General features: G+C 45.9%; 1 protein-coding gene and 1 long non-coding RNA gene across 3 annotated transcripts in view; one reads left to right on the top strand and one right to left on the bottom strand.

Annotated features, from left to right (window-relative positions):
• Positions 1-6724, top strand: part of UNC5C (unc-5 netrin receptor C) — a 392714-nt gene extending 385990 nt beyond the window's left edge. For both annotated transcript variants that reach the window (XM_059066537.2, XM_067035523.1), the window contains 2 exons: positions 3685-3863; positions 4565-6724. In XM_059066537.2, the coding sequence (XP_058922520.1) occupies positions 3685-3863; positions 4565-4730 (345 nt within the window). In that variant the 3' untranslated portion in view covers positions 4731-6724. The remainder of the gene's footprint in view (positions 1-3684; positions 3864-4564) is intronic.
• LOC131758456 (uncharacterized) lies at positions 715-22045 on the bottom strand. The gene is made up of 8 exons (XR_010840964.1): positions 21537-22045; positions 21210-21444; positions 8956-9221; positions 7098-7153; positions 5642-6044; positions 4146-4255; positions 3492-3552; positions 715-2818 (listed from the first exon to the last, which is right to left on the bottom strand). It is a non-coding gene; the product is annotated as an uncharacterized lncRNA (long non-coding RNA).
• Between the last annotated feature and the right edge of the window lie 1544 nt (positions 22046-23589).

Raw genomic sequence — 23589 nt, 5'->3', positions numbered from 1 at the left:
ATTTGAATGCGGTGCATGTGGCCCGCGGAGCGGGGAGAGTTGGGCTGGTACTGATGTCGGGAGCCAGGCTGTGTGCTGCTGAACGGTGGGCTCTGCAGAGCCCCGAGACCTGGATCCTCATCAAAAGCTCGAGGAGAGGGGTTCCCTGGGGTTGACAAGCCATAACCAGCCCGAGGAAAGGCTCCGGCGGTATCGTCTGTCTTCTGGACAGGGCTCCTCCCTAGGGTCACAAGGCAGGCTGGCAGGTGGCCCGGGGTTGCTGTTCCAACGTCCCATCTCCTGCAAATGAGCTGCTCCCCTCCCCCTGCTACCCACCGCTCAAGGCTTCAGCGGGTGCTCCTTTCTAAAGCTCCTCGGCCCCTGGCCTCTGCAGTCAGGCGCAGGACCTGCTGCCCCCCCAGGGAGACCAGGCTGCGCTTGACATAGACCGAGGCGATGTCAAGAGCTGAACAATTGTTCCTCTGTAGGTGCCTTGGCCAGAGATTCCTTACCTAGAGATAAAGCCTTTAGTCTCACAGAGATGAAGTTTAAGAATGAAAATGCCTAGAAGAGTTAAAAAGTATGAGGATAAATGATAATAAAAGGTTTTTCCTTAGAGGGACAGGGGAGGTAATAAAGGAGGAGCTGCCCATCAACATCAAGAGGGAAAAAAAGCAGAGAAGAGAGAGAAACTTCAGTCTCGTTAGGACTTGTAGTTTTAACTACTGTATAGACAGAGACATTATCACCCTATTAAGCGTCGCCACGCAGCCCTTTCGTGCACACAAAGAACAATATTAAAAATGTACAAAGCCTCACTCTGCTCTAGCCATCCTAGCCACTCACCTCCTCTGTTTTCTATAAGCTGTTCAAAAAGGACCCTTGGGAAAATCTAGTTTTTCTAAGTGACTTCAGGAAGAGTCAGAATACAGGAAAGGAAAGTCGCTTCTCCTGTGGGGTGTTGAAAATGTGTGCTATAGCAGCTGTTTGGTTAATGGTGAAAAATCATATGTTTAACCAAGGGAATCATAACATCAAAGACAGATGGTGCCAATATCATAAACAATTATTATAATAAGTGTTCTGTGAGAGTATACCTGGAAGTGAAAGGAGTAACAGCAACAGAAATTACTAGATGAAATTCGAATGTAAAGGTATCTATGTATTTTACCTCCAAGGCTGCTGTCAGCCATCTGATAAGAGAGACAGGAAATCATGCCCTCTTGGCCGTGTCTCACGCACAAGGAGATAAACAGGCACAGTAGCCAAGGCTGGAGACTCAGAGTTTGAAGGCCCACGTACAGTGCTGACAGTTCTTTATTCACCAAGAGAAGGGGAACGGCGTGTATGTGTGAGCAGACCTTCCTGGGGGTCGCGCCTGCCTTTACCTTCAGTGTTGAACAGTGAGGAGAGCCTTACCTTCAGCCACGTTTAGCTGGAAGGAAGCTCAGCACTGCTCTGCACTGTGGCATTCAGGGCACTGCCCTGAGGGTCCTAGAAGTTCTGAGGATGACAAAAATACTCTCATCTGCAAGAAGTTTGGGAAGTCAGAGGAAGTCATGCGTAAGTACAACCAGCGTGCGTAGTGCAGACGGAGGAGGAGGGCTCCAGGCGGATGGCTGTGCTCAGGGAACATGCTTTCCAGCCCGGCTTTTGGGGTGTTTGCCTGACCGAGGTCGAGGGGGAGGGCAGAAAGAGCTATCAAAGTACATCCTTAAGGAAGGCGCTAGGAACAGCGAAAGGTCCCGTCGTGCCAGCGCCACCTGAGAAAGGCAGGAGCCCGGCTGTCAGGTGGAGGGACCCCTCCTCCATGGCAGGCCTGGCTCTACGGGCATCCCTGCGGCTTCAGGCCAGCCCACCGGGCAGGGCCTGCAGCTGACCCTCATGGCCTGATAAGGACTTGGGAATCCATGTGGTGGGAGAGCCATTGAACACTTACCAAGGGAAGTCAGGAGAAACGTCAGCACTGGGCTTTTAGGAAGATGAGTCTGGCGTAAGGGACGGACCGCAGGGAAGCAGCCGGGAGGCCACGAGGCAGCGCTACACCCGCCAGGGGCGGGCAGGACGGGTTTCCTTCTAGGCCCCGGTGTTACGGTCCGGACGAGAAGCAAGCAGGACTTGCAAGTGGGCGGTAGCGCTAGGCCCTGGGACGAGGTGTGACTTCTCTACGCCTGTGCCCGCCCCCTCCCAAGTTTATACCTAACAGAAGCGTCGGCCCCTTGGGTGCAGACATTCCCGCCGTAAATCTGTGGAAGATCACGAACGTGTGCCTTCAGTCCTCTCTGCTGGTCCCCTTTGTTTAAGCCCTATGCCCTTGAGGTCAGGAGCCCTCTGTCCTCGTGGTGCCTCGGAAAGAGCTCTATACCCGGTGCAGGGAAAGCTCTTTGGGATTCAGGGACTCCAACTCCCACTCGTTGCTTCTGTATTTCATACCAGTCTTTCCAGTCCTGGTATGCGCTGGAGCCACTGGAATCCCCGGAGGCTCAGTTTGCCAAGCTGTGGGTTCTGAGGCCACATATTGTGATCACAGCCAACACCACTTTCTGTCCTGTGGCAAAAAAAAAATGTGTTTTGCTCTAACGTGCCCTCCGGAGCCCCCGGACGGACCCTGTGCCGTGTGACTGCACAAGCCTCGCAGTGAGCCTTGGGTGCTGATCCTGGAACACAGACGGTGGCCCCAAGGTGCGGGCGCGGCAGGGTCTGGGAGGCTCTGGATGGCGGGGGCACTGACGTCTGGGCGGAGCCCTCCACCAGACCCCGAGACTTCCTGATGGCTGGACCTGCGTGGGGCCGTTTTATCCTCCAGCAACTAATTATGTTCACCACGGAGTTACCTGCTCTGAAAAAGAGAGAGATGACATTTAAAGTAGATTAAGTGGATTTTCTTTTATTGCTTTAATAGTCCCCAGGCAACATTTGCTTTTGCTTTTCCAACCAGCAGAAGTGATCAGAAAATGATTAGAGTTTCTCCTGCAGATGAATTTCAGATTTTGCAATCGTGCTGTTTTATGAGCTGAAACTATCATAAGAGCCAATCTGTGGTTTTGTCTACTAAAATTAGATTTTAAAAAAAAATAAGGGTGTACAGCAATGGGAGGATCCTGTTAGCAGCTTTTTGCCCTAAAGCCATGTTCTGTGTTCGCCATTTTCTTTTAAATAATTAGTCTTAATTTGATGTCATTTAGAGGAGAGCTGTGTTCCCTTTCATTCAACAAAAGCAGGACCGAGCCATCTTCTACAGAGGTTAGAGGGAGAATTTACGCAAGCGTTTGCCCAGGGCTTCCCCTCAGGGTCAGACCGTCTCTAGAATCTCAGATCTAGATCAGTTCATTCTCAAAGAGCTGCCCTTTTGAACACTTCTCCCCCCGCCCCCCCGAAATCTCAGCCTTGCTCATCCTGGAGAATCCCATTAGAAAAGCTGCAATCGAATTACCCCCGAGCTCTCCAGCTAGCCCAGTCCTTACAGAAGACCCATAAATCCAAGGCTATGCAAAAATCAGCTCAAAATGTACCTCTTCCTCTCAGCCAGGTTACAGAGAATCACAGCTTTCCGCCAGAAAGAAGCCATTCTCACTAAGGAGAAGATAAATAATGACATTCGTTCTCTTCTTACCATTCAAAGCAAGGCATTATGTTGATTGGTTCGATGAGGATTGCTTTTGTCTTCAGAAATAATGCTGTGTTGTTCCTGTGCCTGAACTACAGGAACCTACTGGCATCGATCTGCCTCTGCTGGATCCAGCAGCCACCATCACCACCGTGGCGGGGCCCGGTGCTTTCAGCATCCCTCCCCCGATCCGGCAGAAGCTCTGTAGCAGCCTGGACGCCCCACAGACGAGGGGTCATGACTGGAGGATGCTGGCCCATAAGCTAAACCTGGACAGGTGGGTATGGCCAGGCTTCAGAACTAGGTCCTGTGAGACCGCGGGCTCCAGGACTGATATAGCTGACTCAGGGCAGCTTTGCTTTTTTTCCTCCATCTTGTACATTTACTTACTTTTCGTTATGACAACATGTATTAAGCTCCTACCTTGTATCTTGCACCATGGTCTCGCAAACACATGGTTGAGAGACATCCTGGGCTTATCTGACATTTGTAGGTATCAGGTTTTGTGTGACGGGCTCAACCCCCTTGATGATATATCCATTCACTAATGGTTCCTCACCTCCGGCTGAGCAGGGCCAAATGCTGGACGGGTAATTAACACGCTAACCACGGCGCTGCCATCACTGCCAAGCAAAAGGCATGGCGTAACCTGTCAAAGATGATCAGAGCCTGGGGTGGAAAGAAAACATAAGTCTCTTGGTTTCCTGTTTAGGATGTGATCCACAGACAGCTGGTCTCTTAAATTCTCTTACTCAGAGTTGAGGTTAACAAAGTTAAGGCATCACGGCTCCTGTCTGGGGCTGAGCTGATGAAGTATATGGGCGAGTTATTCAGAACGGCTCACGGCAAGCCACAGTTTCCCAAGTGGGTCCGGTTATACTTACGGAAGTGCAGGAACGAAAAGGTTTAGTAGAAACGGAAAGGAAAATAGATCTGTAAATCACACCATTCAGCACATTTTCCCATTACCAATTACAGGTACTTGAATTACTTTGCCACCAAATCAAGTCCAACCGGCGTCATCCTGGATCTTTGGGAAGCCCAGAACTTCCCAGATGGAAACCTGAGCGTGCTGGCAGCTGTCTTGGAGGAAATGGGAAGACATGAAACAGTAGTGTCGTTAGCAGCAGAAGGGCAGTATTGACCCAGGCTGGGGCTGAAGGAGAAGGAGAAGGGTCACAGGGAGTCTGTGGACGTCCAGGGGCGCAGAGCTGAGGAGGAAACCCAGTCTAGACCAGTGAGCTCCACAGGCAAGATTGCAGCGGGAGAGAGAAGGAAAACAGACACAACTACCGATATACAGGCCCACTCTACCCGGACATCGTCACAGGAGTTAAGAACGATTGTACAAATGTGTATCTTGAATTTAGAAATCAACCTAATTTTCCTCTTAGTTGGGCTGTATGCTGTGTGGTACAGGATCTTACAGTTTCCTAGGAAACGCTTTTTATTGCTATCCAGATATATGGATAAACTTTCTTAACAAACCCAGTTTCTACAAACGTTGTTTACATCAGATTGGACAGGGATGCAGACACTGTCCATGGCTCGTTCTATTTTTGTTTAAATCATTTGAAGTTGAAGCTGTGGACGGTTTGCTGTGTCTCTTTCAGATTAGTAATTTACAGAGAAATCACAGACTTTTCCTACAAATCACGTGCATCAAGTGTCTCAGATAATCCTCCCATCAGCGTTCTGTTTCTAGAACTTGTAGAACCAGTGTTACTGTTTGTATCAGGGAAGTGGAGAATCTAAGTATAAAGGAGAGAGAGCTAAGGCTTCCTTATCGCTTGAGGGCACCCACCTCATGCCCTTGGGGGATAAAGCTATAGCGTGGCAGGGAAGACAGATTCGTGTTCAGCCACTCAAACAAGCATTTTTTTCCACAACATGTGTGTTTGTAAGATGCAACTTGAAGTGGTTTTTTTTTTTTTTTTAAGGTATTATTATCATCATCATTATTATTGATGAGTATTTACAAGTATTCTAGTAAAAGGATTTTCTTTTAACTTGTTTTTGTTAGCAGTACTGTTAGTATTTAGGTATTGAACTGACCTGGGCACCTCCTCATAACAAGGTGGGCGTGGTCACCAGTTTAATTAAACAGGCATTGCTTCCTTGACCTTTTATCTTTCTTCCATCAATCTGCCTGGAAAGGAGGTAAATGGCTTGCTGGCTTTGTCCGTCTGGCCTCTGAGCCTGCTCAGGCAGGGGCTCGTCCTCTGAGCCTCCTCACGAGAAGCGTTCTTCGAGCGTTCCGGTTCAGGCTCACTCGGCATTGTGGTCACACGGCCCCGCACGCCTCTCGTGGGTCCCCTGTCTACCTCGGAGGCAGTGTGGTTGCGGAAACAGCCTCTGAGCTAGAAACCGGTTCTCAGTCTGGCTTTGTCATTGTCTAGCTGTGCTACCTTGGGAGAGTCATTGACCCTCACTGGACCTCAGCTTCCTCACCTGTAAACTGAAGGGATGGGATTAGATCAGCTCAAGGTTCTAGAATGCTCCACTTCCACTGTGATGCCCCGCGCCCCACCCCCGCCCCCCGTCTCCTTCATCAGTATGAAGACCACACTGGACGCTGACCTGGATCATTTACAGATTCAACTAGCCTTTCGCCCAGGCTACGTTATGCCTTTCAAATAGTCCCGACTTGGAAGACGATTATTCTAACCTGTAACGTATCTGTTATGCTTTCAAGTCTTGTCTGTGTGTCATTGCATCATGCTCTTCCCCCAGGGATGGCATCCCTTTCTTATCACTTTCTTTCCTCTCTTGGGACCAGTTGCCTTCCTGACTAGTTGCAAATTATGTTCTATTATTGTCTTGGTCAAACTTTTTTTAATTAAAAAAATTTTTAACTGAAAAATAGTCAGTCAACAGACTACTTTGTGTAAACTATGATATTTCCTTAGGACCATCACAGGCTTTTTGTTTGAACACAGGGACTCAATTCATTCAGCAGGTGGGGGATAAAGAGTCAACAGCCCAGGAGCCAAACCAAGATTGAACAACAAGCACCCGTGCGTATGAATCAGAACTTTCAAAACGTGGCTGTGGTTAACTTTGGGGCTGGAGGTATCCAAGTTGCTGACTGGATTTGAATTAGAAATAATTTTATACCCTTTTCCCCTTCTTTCCACATATATTTTCTCTCCTGACTATTTTGGTAACTTTTTGATATTCCCAGTTTCCTGTATCCTCACCATCGAGAAACTGTTGATACCTTGGAGGGAGCCTTTTCTTTCTTATCTTCTGGTTTAGATACATATTGCATAATCTCTCTCAGACCACCCCCTGTGCCATATATAAGAATATGTTACAGTTACTGTGAAAGGGAAAGATTGCACTAACAAGTTCAGTGGATAATGCTTATACCAATGCATCTTTGACCAAAAGGTAGTAAAATTATATTCTACATTTAAAAAATGTAATAGATAATTTTTAAAAAGGAGAAGGAGGAAAGAGAGCTGTTGTCTGTTGCTGCATCTTAAAATAACTTCTCAGGGTTACTCACCATTACTGGTTTGGGGGGCTGTCATCTGTGGAAGTCAAGAATTAGAAATCTTATACCTAAGGAAAAATGGAAAGGAGCGAATGAATATGTAGTATTCGGATAAATCAATTCCAAAACTGACTAAAAGAAAGTCATCCACACAGAACTATAGAACACAGCAGGAACTGTGTTTTTGAGGCCCCCATTGAGGGGGGGGGCTTTGGGTTTCACTTCGGTGCTTCGTGGTTTTGGGTTCTACATCTCAGCACCGGAAACGGGAAGAGCGGTTGATTCCCTATAAGCGAGGTCTTCATCTGTCATTAGACCCTGTCATGTGCCCCGTCAGGTGAATGGCAAGTTCCATAGGTACAGCACAGCGTTTACATTTACATCAAATGATTGTCCCTGCGAATTCTGATTTCCTGCTTTGGGGGGAGTGAAGTAATCACTGTTAGACTGCGGTTAAGATCCGGACTCAGCAGTTCAGCACGTAGGGAGCCGCCTTCTCAGCCACCCTGTGACACGTCCTGCCTGCCTGTCATTCCTAGGGCTTCTGTGTAGGTTGTGAGCAAAGACCAGTTTTGTTCATCTGGAAGGAAAACAAATCGATCACTTGTGCGTGGTGCCATCTGGTGGTGGGTAACACGATCTATCCTGAGTCCGACAGGAAAACTCAGGAAACGTTGTTTGACCAAGGGAACGGATACCTATAGCGTCTGCAGGACCTTTACGACAAACAGACAGACGTGGGGACATTTTCACTTCAAGTATAGTTTTTTCTCATTCTCACATTGTTTTCACTTAAATTAGCCATACCAAACATTACATGTCCTTATGAGCCTAGGACGTTCGTTACTAACCCGTTCATACACAACACGTCTCAAGTTGGGTTTTGCTTATAGGAATAATAGAAGTACCTAAAAACCTGTACAAAACAGTTTCTGAAGAGTTGTCATGTTTAATATTTATATTTTTCGTTGGGATTTATATGTTTTAAGTCTTACTTTTAGTTCTCTAGTATTTATTTTTGAGGGTGTAAGAAGCATCCACTTAGAAATAAGTTTCATATGTGCGGATGAAAATAGTGCCTCTAATGAAGTGGAAACTGTGGTTGGTAACCAAGGAGAAGGAATGAGCCTCCGGAATTTGGGGACCTAAAGGCAGAGGTTTCCTCCTGTTTTCATCTTCCTCTCACCAGACTCATTCACATTTCCTGTAAGTGATCTGGAAGGAATAGAAGTCAGATTCCGAATTGAAAAGTGGGCACAAGGTGAGGCCAAACGTGTAACACCGAGGTGCTCACAGCCAGTAGCCTTTTCATAAACAGCTGAACACCGGTGGGGACACTCAGCTACCCAGAAAAATGCCCATACTGTCACAGGAGCAGTGTAAGCTCTTCCAAAGCAGGGCAATATTGGGGGTGAGATGTCCCTTGTTAAACTGCATAACCATTAGCCATTTGTATACATACTATTATTTTGTAGATTTTAATCTTCCGACTTGCAAATAGTAGAACCATTGTTTAGGAAGAAGTCATGGAGACCGAGTTCAGGACAGTCGAGAAACTACACAGTAATGGTTTTCTAGAGGTATTTCTCCTATAAGAAGGATACCTTAAACATTCCAATAGTATACTCGAGTTTTGTTTGTTTGTGTTTTTGCTACTTCTGGAGAATGGAGCAGACAAGGCTCTTGCTTATGTGTCCGTAAGTGTGTCTGTCGGGGACACGGCAGCTGTGCTCCTGGTCCACTTACTCCGCTGTCTCTGTCATTTATGTTTGAGGAAGGGAGCAGTAGATGATCACTGTCTCCTCAGAATTCACAGCCTTTGCCACTACAAGGTCTGCCCCCCGGAGGTCAAGCGAATAAAAATACCGACCTGCAAGAGAGTGTCAAGTAGGTAGAAAAAGTTCAGTTGTCCAATTCTCAGTCTGCAGGTCGAATGGGAGCGTTGGCTCTCGCTGAGCAGTTGCTCTGGTCAAGGTATCAGTCTCGCACAGAGGCCTCAGTCCTCAGTCCAGGTCCACGGCCGATGAAAGCAAGGATGGCTGCGGAAACAGCCAAAGTGAAACTGGGTTTCCTCCATCTCCTCTGAGAACAAGCGAGCTTTTGTGAGTCACAATGCCATTGCTCAAAGCCACGTATCTGTAAAGATAATGGTCAATGAGCGTTCGATTTTATGGATCCAATAAGGGAAATATTTTGATTATTATCTCAAGGTAATCAAACATTGTTTTACCCTTGGAGTCCCTCATAGCACCAACGATTACACTTTGCTCTTTCGTTTTTTTTGTATTTTTTTTGTTGAACCTTACTGAGCTAATGTTGACTGAAATCCTTAGAACTTTGTGCACTGCAGTGCTGTTTCATTACCCTAAGAAGTCTATTTGTATGATCCCTGGCTGCAATGATGACTTTGAAATAGTTCCTTTGCCTCTCAAATGATATCCCCCCCCCCCATGGAATAAGCATGAGGGGAAGACATAACACTGTAAGCATTGTTCATTTGAGGCTGTGTCCATACAGCTCAGGTAAGCCAAATGGAGTCATAAATATCTCCAGAATTCATGCCTGAAACCTCCTATTTTTGAAAACTAGGGAGATGGCCTTGTTTCTGATACAGACTAACAATTAACTTCCTGATCCTGTAGTCTTGTAAGCCTTGTGATTGCTCCCATTCGGGGAAATCCTGCTCTAAAAATGTCTTCAGAAGAGTTCATGGCACCCTGCTTTTTCAGTGGCCCTGTCACCTCCTTGTACTGATCTGCAGGTAGGATATTTATGGGCTCATGAAACAAAACGTAACGTACACTCCCAGCCCTATTTTAGCACGGTCGAGGGCGGTGTTGCCAGGACAGACAGGAACTCCACAAATGCACTAGCACACAAAACCAAGCAGGTATAAGAGGCTACTTCCCAGCCCGCTGTATACTTAGACTTCTGCGTATTGCAGAGAACTGTCCAGAGATCTTCCGGTATCCCTGCAGAATGTCAGGAGAGTCTTGGCCTACCAGCTATGGAGCAGGAAACAAGGAAGGTGCCCTGAGATAAGGTCAGCTGCCCACCAGGCAAAGCATCTGCTACCATATGCCAGCCTCTAAATGGGCCATTTCAGATGGTGCCTCAGCAGAATTCTAAGTTGCTGAGGCCATAGCACTTCAGGGTCTTTAATTTAACAAACATGCTTCAATCCTACGTGCCAACCTTCAATTCCAGAAGTCTACTGGACTTGGCATTACCACAGCTGCTGCTGAACCTGACGGCATCTACCCAGGGTGGAAAAACCCTCAGGACTGAGTTCAGTACGTGAGTCGCAGGCCATTTTTGCTGACGGGCAGCCTAAGAATCGATGAGCCCTTCACCTCTGAACATCGGCACTGCCGTGAGGCAACATCCAAGAATCATGACCTGAACTATGTCCTAGAATCTAAACCTGTTTAGAGCAGCATAAAAGAGCAAGAAACCCACGGCCGGTGGAACGAGCTGAACGTGCGATTTGCATTCTCCCCTTTGCTCTTTCCCAGGCCCCCGGTTGGTAGTGAGACCCTCACCCTCCCGACGGGGTGCGTTTAGCCCAGTTGCAGAGACTAGCATGTGTGTGTGTGTGTGGGGGGGGGGTGTCAAGGTGTTGTATGTGTTCACCGAGTCTAACGTTGACCTGTCGCAAGTCGGTGACCTTCCTCGTCGCTCTTTCCAAAGAAGACGACCCGTGTTTGGCAGAGAAAACTCCCAGCAGTCTGTGGTGAAGTGCTGTGTCCGTCACCTGCTACCCCCCGGGGGGCAGTTCAACTGCAGAAATGTCACATTAAGGTTTTGTGCTTTGTTGTCTTTTTTTTTAAACACGACACAGCTTTGGCTTTTCGGGTATGGAACACTTCTTTTGTTGTCGTGGAGTTCCCTCTTGCTGCATCTTCTATGCAACTCCTTTTCTAGAAAACCCCTGCGGAGGCTTGCGCTCTGGGGTCCCGTCCGCGTTGCCCGCGTGCCGGAAGCGAGGGATGCCGGCTCTGGCTGCGTCGCTCCTCTCTCCCTGGCTGCCTCTCCCCATTTTCCTGCAGTGCCTCGGTTTGTACATTTGCCTGCATTTAGCCTATCAGCCAACGTGGACAAAATGTAAAAGAATTTTTAAACAGGTAATAAATTATATTTATAAGCAACAGAGAGTGCCACCTCCCTTGTTTCTTCACAGCAAAGCCCTCTGTGTGAAGAGTCACGTGGTGTTTCCTTCATAGGACAGAGAAGCTCTTGGATTCTGCACAGATAGTCATCTCAGCGTCCCTCGAGCCACGATGAGGTTCCAGAACGGTGCTTCTCAGGCGTCTCCACACACTTGAGTCACGGGAGGACTTCTTACCAAACACAACTGCCTGGATCTCACCCTCAGAGAACCTGACTTCGTGGGTCTGGGGTGTGGGCCTGGGTGTTGGGAGTGTTTTAAGCCCCCAGGTTAGCGTTTATGGGGGGACTGGGTCTGGGGACTGCTGTCAGAGGCCCTGGGGAGTGGGCAAGAAAGCAAGTGGGACGCCAGACCCTCAGAGACGCGATTTTAAATGAAGTCCGCACAGAGAGAATGGACTTGTGGTTGCCAAGGGGGAGGGGGGAGGGATGGGCTGGGAGGTCGGGCTTAGCAGATGCAGACTGGTGTATACAGGATGGGTCAACAGCAAGGTCATGCTGTATAGCACAGGGAACTGCATTCAACATCCTGTGATGGGGGGACCTTCCGGATGGCGGAGGAAGATGTGGACATCACCTTCCTCCCCAGAAATACATCAGAAATACACCTACACGTGGAACTGCTCCTACAGAACACCCACCGAACGCTGGCAGAAGACCTCAGACCTCCCAAAAGGCAAGAAACTCCCCAAGTGCCTGGGTAGGACAAAAGAAAAGAAGAATAAACAGAGACAAAAGAACAGGGACGGGACCTGCACCAGTGGGAGGGAGCTGTGAAGGAGGAAAGGTTCCCAAACACTAGAAGCCCCTTCGCGGGTGGAGACTGTGGGTGGCGGAGGGGGAAGCTTCGAAGCCGCGGAGGAGAGCGCAGCCACAGGGTGCGGAGGGCAAAGCGGAGAGATTCCCGCACAGAGGATCGGTGCCGACCGGCACTCACCAGCCCGAGAGGCTTGTCTGCTCCCGGGGCTGGGAGCTGAGGCTCGGGCTTCGGTCGGATCCCAGGGAGAGGTCTGCAGTTGGCAGAGTGAAAACAGCCTGAAGGGGTTACTGCGCCACGGCTGGCCGGGAGGGAGTCCGGGAAAAAGTCTGGAGCTGCCGAAAAGGCAAGAGACCATTGTTTCAGGGTGCTCGAGGCGAGGGGATTCACAGCACTTCCTAAAGGAGCTCCAGAGACGGGCGCGAGACGTGGCTATCAGCACGGACCCCAAAGACGGGCATGAGACGCTAAGGCCGCTGCTGCCGCCACCAAGAAGCCTGTGTGCGAGCACAGGTCACTCTCCACACCTCCCCTCCCGGGAGCCCGTGCAGCCCGCCACTGCCAGGGTCCCGGGATCCAGGGACAGCTTCCCCGGGAGAACGCACAGCGCGCCTCGGGCTGGTGCAACGTCACGCTGGCCTCTGCATCCGCAGGCTCGCCCCACATCCGTGCCCCTCCCTCCCCCCGGCCTGAGTGAGCCAGAGCCCCCGAATCAGCGGCTCCTTTAACCCCGTCCTGTCTGAGCGAAAAGAGACGCCCTCAGACGACCTACACGCAGAGGCGGAGCCAAATCCAAACAAAGCTGAACCCCGGGAGCTGTGCGAACAAAGAAGACAAAGAGAAATCTCTCCCAGCAGCCTCAGGAGCAGCGGATTAAAGCTCCACAATCAACTTGAAGTGCCCTGCATCTGTGGAAAACCTGAATAGACAACGGATCACCCCAAAATTGAGGCGGTGAACTTCGGGAGCAACTGTAGACTTGGGGTTTGCTGTCTGCACCTAATTTGCCTCTGGCTTTGTGTTTATCTTAGTTTAGTATTTAGAGCTTATTATCATTGGTAGATTTATTGATTTGGTTGCTCTTTTTAAAAATAAATATATATATATATTTTTCCTTTTTCTCTTTTCGTGAGTGTGTATCTGTATGCTTCTTGGAGTGATTTTGTCCGTATAGGTTTGCTCTTACTTTTTGTCCTAGGGTTCAGTCTGTCCGTTTTTTATTAGTATAGTTTTTAGTGCTTGTTATCATTAGTGGATTTGTTTATTGGTTTGGTTGCTGTCTTTTTTTTTTTAGTTACTTAATTTTTTAAATAATTTATTTTTTATTTTAACAACTTTATTTTATTTTATTTTATTTCTTTTCTCCCTTTTCTTCTGAGCCATGTGGCTGACAGAGTCTTGGTGTTCTTGTCAGGTGTCAGGCGTGAGCCTCTGAGGTGGGAGAGCTGAGTTCAGGACATTGGTCCACTGGAGACCTCCCGAACCCTCATAAATAATATCAATGGACAAGAGATCTCCTTCTCAACACTAAGACCCAGCTCCACTCAACAACCAGCAAGCTCCAGTGCTAGACACCCCATGCCAAACAACTAGCAAGACAGGAACACAACCCCACCCATTAGCAGAGAGGCTGCCTAAAAGCATACTAAGTTCACAGACACCCCAAAATGCACCACAGACATGGCCCTGGCCAACAGAAAGATAAGATCCAGCCTCATCCACCAGAACACAGGCACCAGTCCCCTCCACCAGGAAGCCTACACAACCCACTGAACCAACCTTACCTACTGGAGGCAGACACCAAAAAAAAGGGGAACTACGAACTTGCAGTCTGTGAAAAGGAGACCCCAAACACAGTAAGTTAAGCAATATGAGAAGAGAACCACACAGCAGATGGAGGAGCAAGGTAAAAACCAACCAGACCAAACAAATGAAGAGGAAATAGGCAGTCTACCTGAAAAAGAATTCAGAGTAGTGATAGTAAAGATGATCCAAAATTGTGGAAATAGAATGGAGAAAATACAAGAAACGTTTATAACAAGGACCTAGAAGAACTAAACAGCAAACAAACAATGATAAACAACACAATAAATGAAATAAAAATTCTCTCGATGGAATCAATAGCAGAATAACTGAGGCAGGAGAATGGATAAGTGACCTGGTAGATACAAGAGTGGAAGTAACTACCACAAAGCAGAATAAAGAAAAAGAATGAAAAAAATTGAGGACAGTCTCAGAGACCTCTGGGACAACATTAAATGAACCAACATTCAAATTACAGGGGTCCCAGAAGAAGAGAAAAGAAAAGGACTGAGAAAATATTTGAAGAGCTTATAGTTGAAAACTTCCCTAACATGGGAAAGGAAATCAAGTCCAGGAACCCAGAGAGTCCCATAAAGGATAAATCCAAGGAGAAAAACGCCAAGACATATATTAATCAAACTATCAAAAATAAAATACAAAGAAAAAATATTAAAATCAGCAAGGGAAAAGCAACAAATAACACACTAGGGAATCCCCATAAGGTTAACAGTTGATCTTTCAGCAGAAACTCTGCAAGTCAGAAGGGTGTGGCAGGACATATTTAAAGTGATAAAAGGCAAAAACCTACAACCAAGATTACTCTACCCAGCAAGGATCTCATTCAGATTCGATGAAGAAATTAAAACCTTTACAGACAAGCAAAACCTCAGAGAATTCAGCACCACCAAACCAGCTTTACAACAAATGCTAAAGGAACTTCTCCAGGCAGGAAACACAAGAGAAGGAAAAGACCTACAATAACAAACCCAAAACAGTTAAGAAAATGGTAATAGGAACACACATATCGCTAACTACCTTAAACGTAAATGGATGAAATGCTCCAACCAAAAGACAGAGACTGGCTGAATGGATAAAAATACAAGACCCATATTTATGCTGTCCACAACGGAACCAGTTGAGACCTAGGGACACATACAAACTGAAAGTGAGGGGATGGAAAAAGATATTCCATGCAAATGGAAATCAGAAGAAAACTGGAGTAGCAATTCTCCTATCAGACAAAAAAGACTTTAAAACAGAGATCATTACAGGAGACAAAGAGGACACTACATAAGGATCAAGGGATCAATCCAAGAAGAAGATATAAAAATTGTAAATATTTATGCACCCAACATAGGAGTACCTCAATACATAAGGCAAATGCTAACAGCCATAAAAGGGGAAATCAACAGTAACACAATAATAGTAGGCAACTTTAACAACCCACTTTCACCAATGGACAGATCACTCAAAATAAAAATCAATAAGGAAACACAAGCTTTAAATGATACATTAAACAAGATGGACTTAATTGGTATTTGTAGGACATTCATTCAAAAAACAACAGAATACACGTTCTTCTCAAGTGCTCATGGAACATGCTCCAGGATAGATCATATCATGGGTCACAAATCAAGCCTTGGTAAATTTAAGAAAATTGAAATCGTACCAAGTATCTTTTCCGACCACAATGCTATGGGACTAGATAGTAATTACAGGAAAAAAAAACTGTAAAAAAAATAATACAAACACATGGAAGCTAAACAATACACTGCTAAATAACCAAGAGATCACTGAAGAAATCAAAAAATACCTAGAAACAAATGACAATGAAAACACAACAACCCAAAACCTATGGGATGCAGCAAAAGCAGTTCTAAGAGGGAAGTTTATAGCTATACAAGCCTACCTCAAAAAACAAGAACATCTCAAACAATCTAACTGTACACCTAAAGCCATCAGAGAAAGAAGAACAAAAACACCCAAAGTTAGCAGAAGGAAAGAAATCATAAAGATCAGATCAGAAATAAATGAAAAAGAAATGAGGGCTTCCCTGGTGGCGCAGTGGTTGAGAATCCGCCTGCCGATGCAGGGGATACGGGTTCGTGCCCCGGTCCGGGAAGATCCCACATGCCGCAGAGCGGCTGGGCCCGTGAGCCATGGCCGCTGAGCCTGCGCGTCCGGAGCCTGTGCCCCGCAACGGGAGAGGCCACAACAGTGAGAGGCCCACGTACCACAAAAAAAAAAAAAAAAAAAAAAAAAAAGAAATGAAGGAAACAATAGCAAAGATCAATAACACTAAAATCTGGTTCTTTCAGAAGATAAACGAAATTGATAAACTATTAGCTGGACTCATCAAGAAAAAAAGGGAGAAGACTCAAATCAATAGAATTAGAAATGAAAAAGGAGAAGTAACAACTGACACTACAGCAATACAAAGGATCATGAGAGATTACTACAAGCAACTATATGCCAATAAAATGGACAACCTGGAAGAAATGGACAAATTCTTACAAAAGCACAACCTTCTGAGATTGAATCAGGAAGAAATAGAAAATATAAACAGAACAATCACAAGCAGTGAAATTGAAACTGTGATTTAAAAACTTCCAACAAACGAAAGCCCAAGACCAGATAGCTTCACAGGAGAATTCTATCAAACTTTTAGAGAAGAGCTAACACCTGTCCTTCTCAAACTCTTCCAAAATATAGGAGAAGGAAGAACACTCCCAAATTCATTCTACGAGGCCACCATCACCCTGAAACCAAAACCAGACCAAGATGTCAGAGAAAAAAGAAAACTACAGGCCAATATCACTGATGAACACAGATACAAAAATCCTCAACAAAATACTAGCAAACTGAATCCAACAGCACATTTAAAGGATCATACACCATGATCAAGTGGGGTTTATCTCAGGAATGCAAGGATTCTTCAGTATACGCAAATCAATGTGATACATCTTATTAACAAATTGAAGGAGAAAAACCATATGATCATCCCAAGAGACGCAGAAAAAGCTTTTGACAAAATTCAACACCCATTTATGATAAAAACCCTCCAGAAAGTAGGCATAGAGAGAACTTACCTCAACATCATGAAGGCCATATATGACAAACACACAGCCAACATCATTCTCAATGGTGAAAAACTGAAACCATTTCCACTAAGATCACAAACAAGACAAGGTTTCCCATTCTCACCACTATTATTCAACATAGTTTTGGAAGTTTTAGCCACAGCAATCAGAGAAGACAAACAAATAAAAGGAATACAGATTGGAAAAGAAGAAGTAAAACTGACACTGTTTATAGGTGACATGATACTATACACAGAGAATCCTAAAGAAGCTACCAGAAAACTACTAGAGCTAATCAATGAACTTAGTAAAGTAGCAGGATACAAAATTAATGCACAGAAATCTCTAGCACTCCTATACACTAATGATGAAAAATCTGAAAAAGAAATTAAGGAATCACTCCCATTTACCGTTGCAACAAAAAGAATAAAATACCTAGGAATAAACCTACCTAAGGAGACAAAAGACCTGTGTGCAGAAAACTATAAGACACTGATGAAAGAAATTAAAGGTGATACAAACAGATGTAGACATATACCATGTTCTTGCACTGGAAAAATCAACATTGTGAAAATGACTATACTACCCAAAGCAATCTACAGATTCAATGAAATCCTTATCAAACTACCAATGGCATTTTTTACATAACTAGAACAAAAAAATTCACAATTTGTATGGAAACACAAAAGACCCCGAATAGCCAAAGCATTCTTGAGAAAGAAAAACGGAGCTGGAGGAATCAGGCTCCATGACTTCAGACTATACTACAAAGCTACAGTAATCAAGACAGTATGGTACTGGCACAAAAACAGAAATATAGATCAGTGGAACAGGACAGAAAGCCCAGAGATAAACCCACGCACATATGGTCATCTTATCTTTGATAAAGGATGCAAGAATATACAATGGAGAAAAGACAGCCTCTTCAATAAGTGGTGCTGGGAAAACTGGACAGCTACATGTAAAAGAATGAAATTAGAACATTCCCCAACACCATACACAAAAATAAACTCAAAATTGTTAAAGACCTAAATGTAAGGCCAGACACTATCAAACTCTTAGAGGAAAACATATGTAGAACACAGTATGACATAAATCACAGCAAGATCCTTTTTGACCCACCTCCTAGAGAAAGGGAAATAAAAACAAAAATAAACAAATGGGACCTAATGAAACTTAAAAGCTTTTGCACAGCAAAGGAAACCATAAACAAGACGAAAAGGCAACCCTCAGAATGGGAGAAAATATTTGCAGATGAAGCATCTGACAAAGGATTAATTTCCAAAATATACAAGCCGCTCACGCAGCTCAATATCAAAAAAATGAACAACCCAATCCAAGTACGGGCAGAAGACCTAAATAGACATTTCTCCAAAGAAGATATACAGATTGCCAACAAATGCATGAAAGGATGCTCAACATCACTAATCATTAGAGAAATGCAAATCAAAACTACAATGAGGTATCACCTCACACTGGTCAGAATGGCCATCATCAAAAAATCTACAAACAACAAATGCTGGAGAGGGTGTGGAGAAAAGGGAACCCTCTTGCACTGTTGTTGGGAATGTAAATTGATACAGCCACTATGGAGAACAGTATGGAGGTTCCTTAAAACACTACAAATAGAACTACCATACAACCCAGCAGTCCCACTACTGGACATATACCCTGAGAAAACCAGAATTCAAAAAGTCATGTACCACAGTGTTCATTGCAGCTCTATTTACAATAGCCAGGACATGGAAGCCACCTAAGTGTCCATTGACAGATGAATGGATAAAGTAGATGTGGCACATATATACAATGGACTATTACTCAGCCATAAAAAGAAACGAAACTGAGTTATTTGTAGAGGGGTGGATGGACCTAGAGTCTGTCATACATAGTGAAGTAAGTCAGAAAGAGAAAAAGAAATACCGCATGCTAACACATATATATATGGAATCAAAACAACAACAACAACAAAAATGGCTCTGATGAACCTAGGGGCAGGACAGGAATAAATATGCAGACGTAGAGAATGAACTTGAGGACACAGGGAGAGGGAAGGGGAAGCTGGGACGAAGTGAGAGAGTGGCATGGACATATACACACTACCAAATGTAAATTAGATCGCTAGTGGGAAGCAGCCGCATAGCACAGGGAGATCAGCTCGGTGCTTTGTGACCACCTACAGGGATGGGATGGGGAGGGTGGGAGGGAGGGAGACTCAAAGAGGGAAGAGATATGGGGACATATGTATAGGTATAGCTGATTCACTTTGTTACAAAGCAGAAACTAACAGAGCATTGTAAAGCAATTATACTCCAATAAATATGTTAAAAAATATAGACCCTGTGATAAATGATAATGGAAAAGAACATGAAAAAAATAAATGTATAACTGAGTCACTTTGCCGTACAGCAGAAATTAACACACCACTGTAAATCAACTGCACTTCAATAAAATTTAAAAAGATAAGTAAATGAAGTCTGCCAACAGCAGCACTAGTAGGTAGGAAATGAAAGGCGAGGATGCCCGGAGCTACAGCCAATGCCAGGCAGAGCACGTGCTGCGGAAGCACATCCAGCCGCCGCCTCGGGGTGACGCGCGAGGGCGAGACTCCAGCGTGCGGGGAGCGCTGGGCGGCAGCCCTTTCCTAATGAGGGAGCCGAGCCGAGAAGCGCCTTTGATGGGAGGCTCCCGTGCCTTCCCCTCCCGCAGGCTTGAGCCAAAGAGCTTGTGAGTGACTGGGGCAGCCCTTAGGCACAGCGCCCCCCCCCCCGACTTAGGGCTGATCCAAGGCTGGGCTCGCAAAGCCAGCTGCGGGTCGGGGCTCAGGAAGTGGTGGCGCTGTGTGAACTGGAAGCTGGTTAAAACAGAAGGGAGAAGAGAGTCCTGTGGCTGAGAATTTAACTCCATGAAAAGAATGGAAACCCAGTAGAGAACAAAATGGCACTGCGCACAGAAAGCACATGGCAGCAGAGACCCAGCCCGGCGCCACCCCTCGAACCTTGCTTTGGAGCTTTGGTGGCCGGCGTTCCTGTTGGGAAACCCGCACTCAAGAAAGCACGCGCACATTTTCCAAGTCACGGCGCGGGTGGGAGGCTGCCCGAGCCCCTCTCGGGGTTAGAGTCACGGGAGAGTTCAGGAGGGCGGCCGGGGCAAAGAACCCCCACCCCCATCAGCCCCAGAGCTCCCTGTAGCCGGTTACAGCCACCACCTGGGAGTGGGGGGGGGGTACTTTTGCGGTACGCGGGCCTCTCACTGCTGTGGCCTCTCCCGTTGCGGAGCACAGGCTCCGGACGCGCAGGCGCAGCGGCCACGGCTCACGGGCCCAGCCGCTCCGCGGCACGTGGGATCCTCCCGGACCGGGGCACGAACCCGCGTCCCCCGCATCGGCAGCCGGACTCTCAACCGCTGCGCCACCAGGGAAGCCCTCTGGCTTGTTTTAAACGTTGCCATCTTTACATCCTGTAAAACTAATGTCAGCGAGGAAAAGCAGTATTTATGAGCACCTGCTGTGTAGCTGGTGCGGGGCCATCACATTCTTCACATGTTCACCTCACCTGTTCCTCCTAAGAGCTCTGTGAGGTGGGAATTTTGTCCCAATTTACAGGGGAGAAGATTGGGGCTCAGACTATGTTCTTCCACAGAACTGAGATGGTGAAAACCACAGGACGGGAGTTAAATCGATCTGAATCCCAATGCTGGGATGTGGTGCAGCTGGGTCAACACAGCCAATCACACAAAAACTCGAGAGTCCTTGGTAACGGAGAGGCAAGCCCGCCTGTAGTCTCTGCGCCCAAACAACTCTGGATTTCCTCTCTCCTAATCCAGCCTCCAACGGACGCCCTCAAAGACAAACTTTGCTCTCTGCCCTCCAGGACCCCCCGTCCACGGACAAACAACCTAGCAAGTTCCCTGTCCCTCCGCAGAGGGTCTTCTCCTCTCCAGGGCACACCGACTCAGAATGAACAGCAACAACTGGGTTGTTCCACAGCCCACGTACCTCACAGCTGGCAGGAAGGATGGAGTCTTGCTCCTACGGCTGTGCTCCTTCCAGGCTGCTGCCCCTGCACGGAAGCCCGGTCCTTTGTACGCCAGGCCGTCAGGCCCTACCAGCCTGTCTCCACTCTCTGCTCCTCACTGACTGCCCCCCATTCCCCTGCAGCCCTGGAGAAACCTGCCCCGCAACCTTCAGGTCATTAGACTGCCACCATCCTGGAGGCTTCAGAATCCCCAGACACCGATCCAACGGCCTGGCTTCGGGGTTCCTCTCTCATCACCAATAATCGGATCCACTAATAAACCTGCCCACCCCTGTGACCACACCTTCAGCCTGTCCTTCCGCTGTCGCACCGTCTCGACCCCAGCGTGGTTCCCTGTCCTCCGACCTTGTTTCTCTGGGCCTAGCAGCTGCCTCCTCTTTAATCTCCCTTCTTCCTCTGGACCACGTCAGCCATCACTTTGATGATGATCATTCTGATTTCCCATGACTCATTGCTGCATATGCTTGATAACCCCGAACGAATCCGGTGGCCGCAGTCTCCATGCCTAGGTTGGGCTGCTGATCGAAAAATAAAATCATAAAATTACAGAGCAGAGTAGCACAAGGGATTTGCAATAACAGCTAATAGTAATTGTTAGTTGAATGCTTACCTCATGCTTGGTGCATGGATTATTTCCTTTCACCTTCAGAACCACTCCATGCAGTAGAGATTAGTATTATTCCCACCTTCAAGGGGAAGAAACTGAGTCTTCGAGAGGGCACCACATGCCTACTGTCACGGAGCGGAGAGAATGAGGGAGGCCGGGTTCACGTGCGGGCTGTACGGTGGTCCAGGGGCCACACCGTGGCCACTAAGCCACAGTTCGCACCATCCATCTTAACAGGGCCCTCGGCGCTGCCTGCAGCCATCCGGCTGTGATATCCTACGGTGATGCAATTTTAGACCTTGTCGCCAACTTTTCTACCTTTCCTCTCGCTCTCAACAGATGACCGTGCCTCCTAATTATAGAGAAGACAGGAGACATCAGACCATTCGTCTTGCTCTCCTGCCACCAGATGCACACGCTTACCTGCAACGCTCTCCGTGGCTGCCTTTCCCGCCTGCTACAATGTGAGATTTTTAAAGAGGAAAAAAGGCACAACTGTAAGATAACAGACATGTTCTTTCCAGGGGGAGAATGAAACCATTTTATTCCGGGGGAATGTTAAAACAAAGCCATATACAATTTGTAACAAATACAATACAATTGTTTGTTCCCTAGTCCTGAATAATTACAGTATATACAAATTCAATAAGGCACTGGTTACCCAAAAGAATACAAATGAGTCTTCTTTTGAAACAGACAGACAACAAAATCCCTTATATATTCTAACTTGTCTCCAAAAAATATGGCATTGTTTTTTTTGTTTTGTTTTACAAAAGGAATGATAATCGCTAAATTGAGTCACTTCTGATGCCTTCTTTCATTTCCACGGCTATGTGACTAAGTTTTCTAAGGAGATATAACTACAGAATTATTCAAGTTTTAAAAAACTGAACTTCCTTCAGTGCCTTTCACCTACAAAGAAGAACCAGAACAGACCAACAACATAAAACACTAACTTCTAATGAATAGGCATGACCGCAGAAACTTGAAAGTCGGTCATTACTCAGGACTTGCTCTACCCGACTACACAGCAATCGAAATGTGTCAGAGAATTCCCTGTAAATAAAATCTTAGCGTGTTTGCTGAGAAGCTTTGTTTTGAAAATAAAAAGAATGGTCACTAGTGACTCTGAGCTGTGCTTTCCAGGAGGGTCAAAGGCCGGTCTCCTCACACACAATGTTCATAGCACTGCCGCCTGTTATTTAACAATCTACACCTTTTATAAATAAATATTACGTTTCATTTAGTACTTGATCCTCTATAATATTTTACGCTCTAATCCACATAATGGAGTTGTGCCAGACTCCAAACTGAACATAATATTTATATATACATATATATTTATATAATATACACAAACATACATAAACTATAAAACCAAACATCTTAGCACACAAAACTTATATTAGCCAACAAGTAGTATTTTAGGATTCCTTTGCAGGGAAACGATTAGAAGAAAATTTTAGGCTTTGAAATAGTCCTAAAAGTAAGCATCAACTACATTATTTCCAGGTTCCCACTCTTCTGTTGAAAGGCAAAACAAAAAAATAAAATTCACTTCTGAGCTACCAGAAATTTAAAAATCAAAATGAGTTATTTGGAAGTGAATAGGCAGTCTCTTTAAGAACAATTTAATATTCCCTAAGCAAGGTGGATTTTGGTAAGATACAAAGAAAACTCTATTCATAAATAAATTCTTGTTTCACTGAAAGACTGTAGTAACTAAATGGGTCTTTTTAAGTGTCTCTGGAATAAGTTTTAAATGTTCATAGTGAGGAAATCAGGTTGGGGATTCGCAAGTAAGCTACTCATTGTTCCAAAGCAACCAGACAAATAATATAGAAGAAATTTGGATACTATTTCAATTTCTTCCCATTCTTCACAGGAACCAACACTTCCTTAGAAATCTATCGACTCTGAAACCATCACCTCTCCACAATATATCCTGATTTGAAGTTATCCATGTATAAGAACTTACCTAAAAGAAAACACATTTTTACCTGAGAGAAGCCCAGCATCACTTAAATTTAGGGAAAATAGAGAAACACGAACATGT

Source organism: Kogia breviceps, chromosome 6, assembly GCF_026419965.1.
Source record: "Kogia breviceps isolate mKogBre1 chromosome 6, mKogBre1 haplotype 1, whole genome shotgun sequence".
Taxonomy (NCBI): domain Eukaryota; kingdom Metazoa; phylum Chordata; class Mammalia; order Artiodactyla; family Physeteridae; genus Kogia; species Kogia breviceps.
Note: the sequence above shows the minus strand (reverse complement) of the source record. Positions and strands in the feature narration are given on the sequence as shown.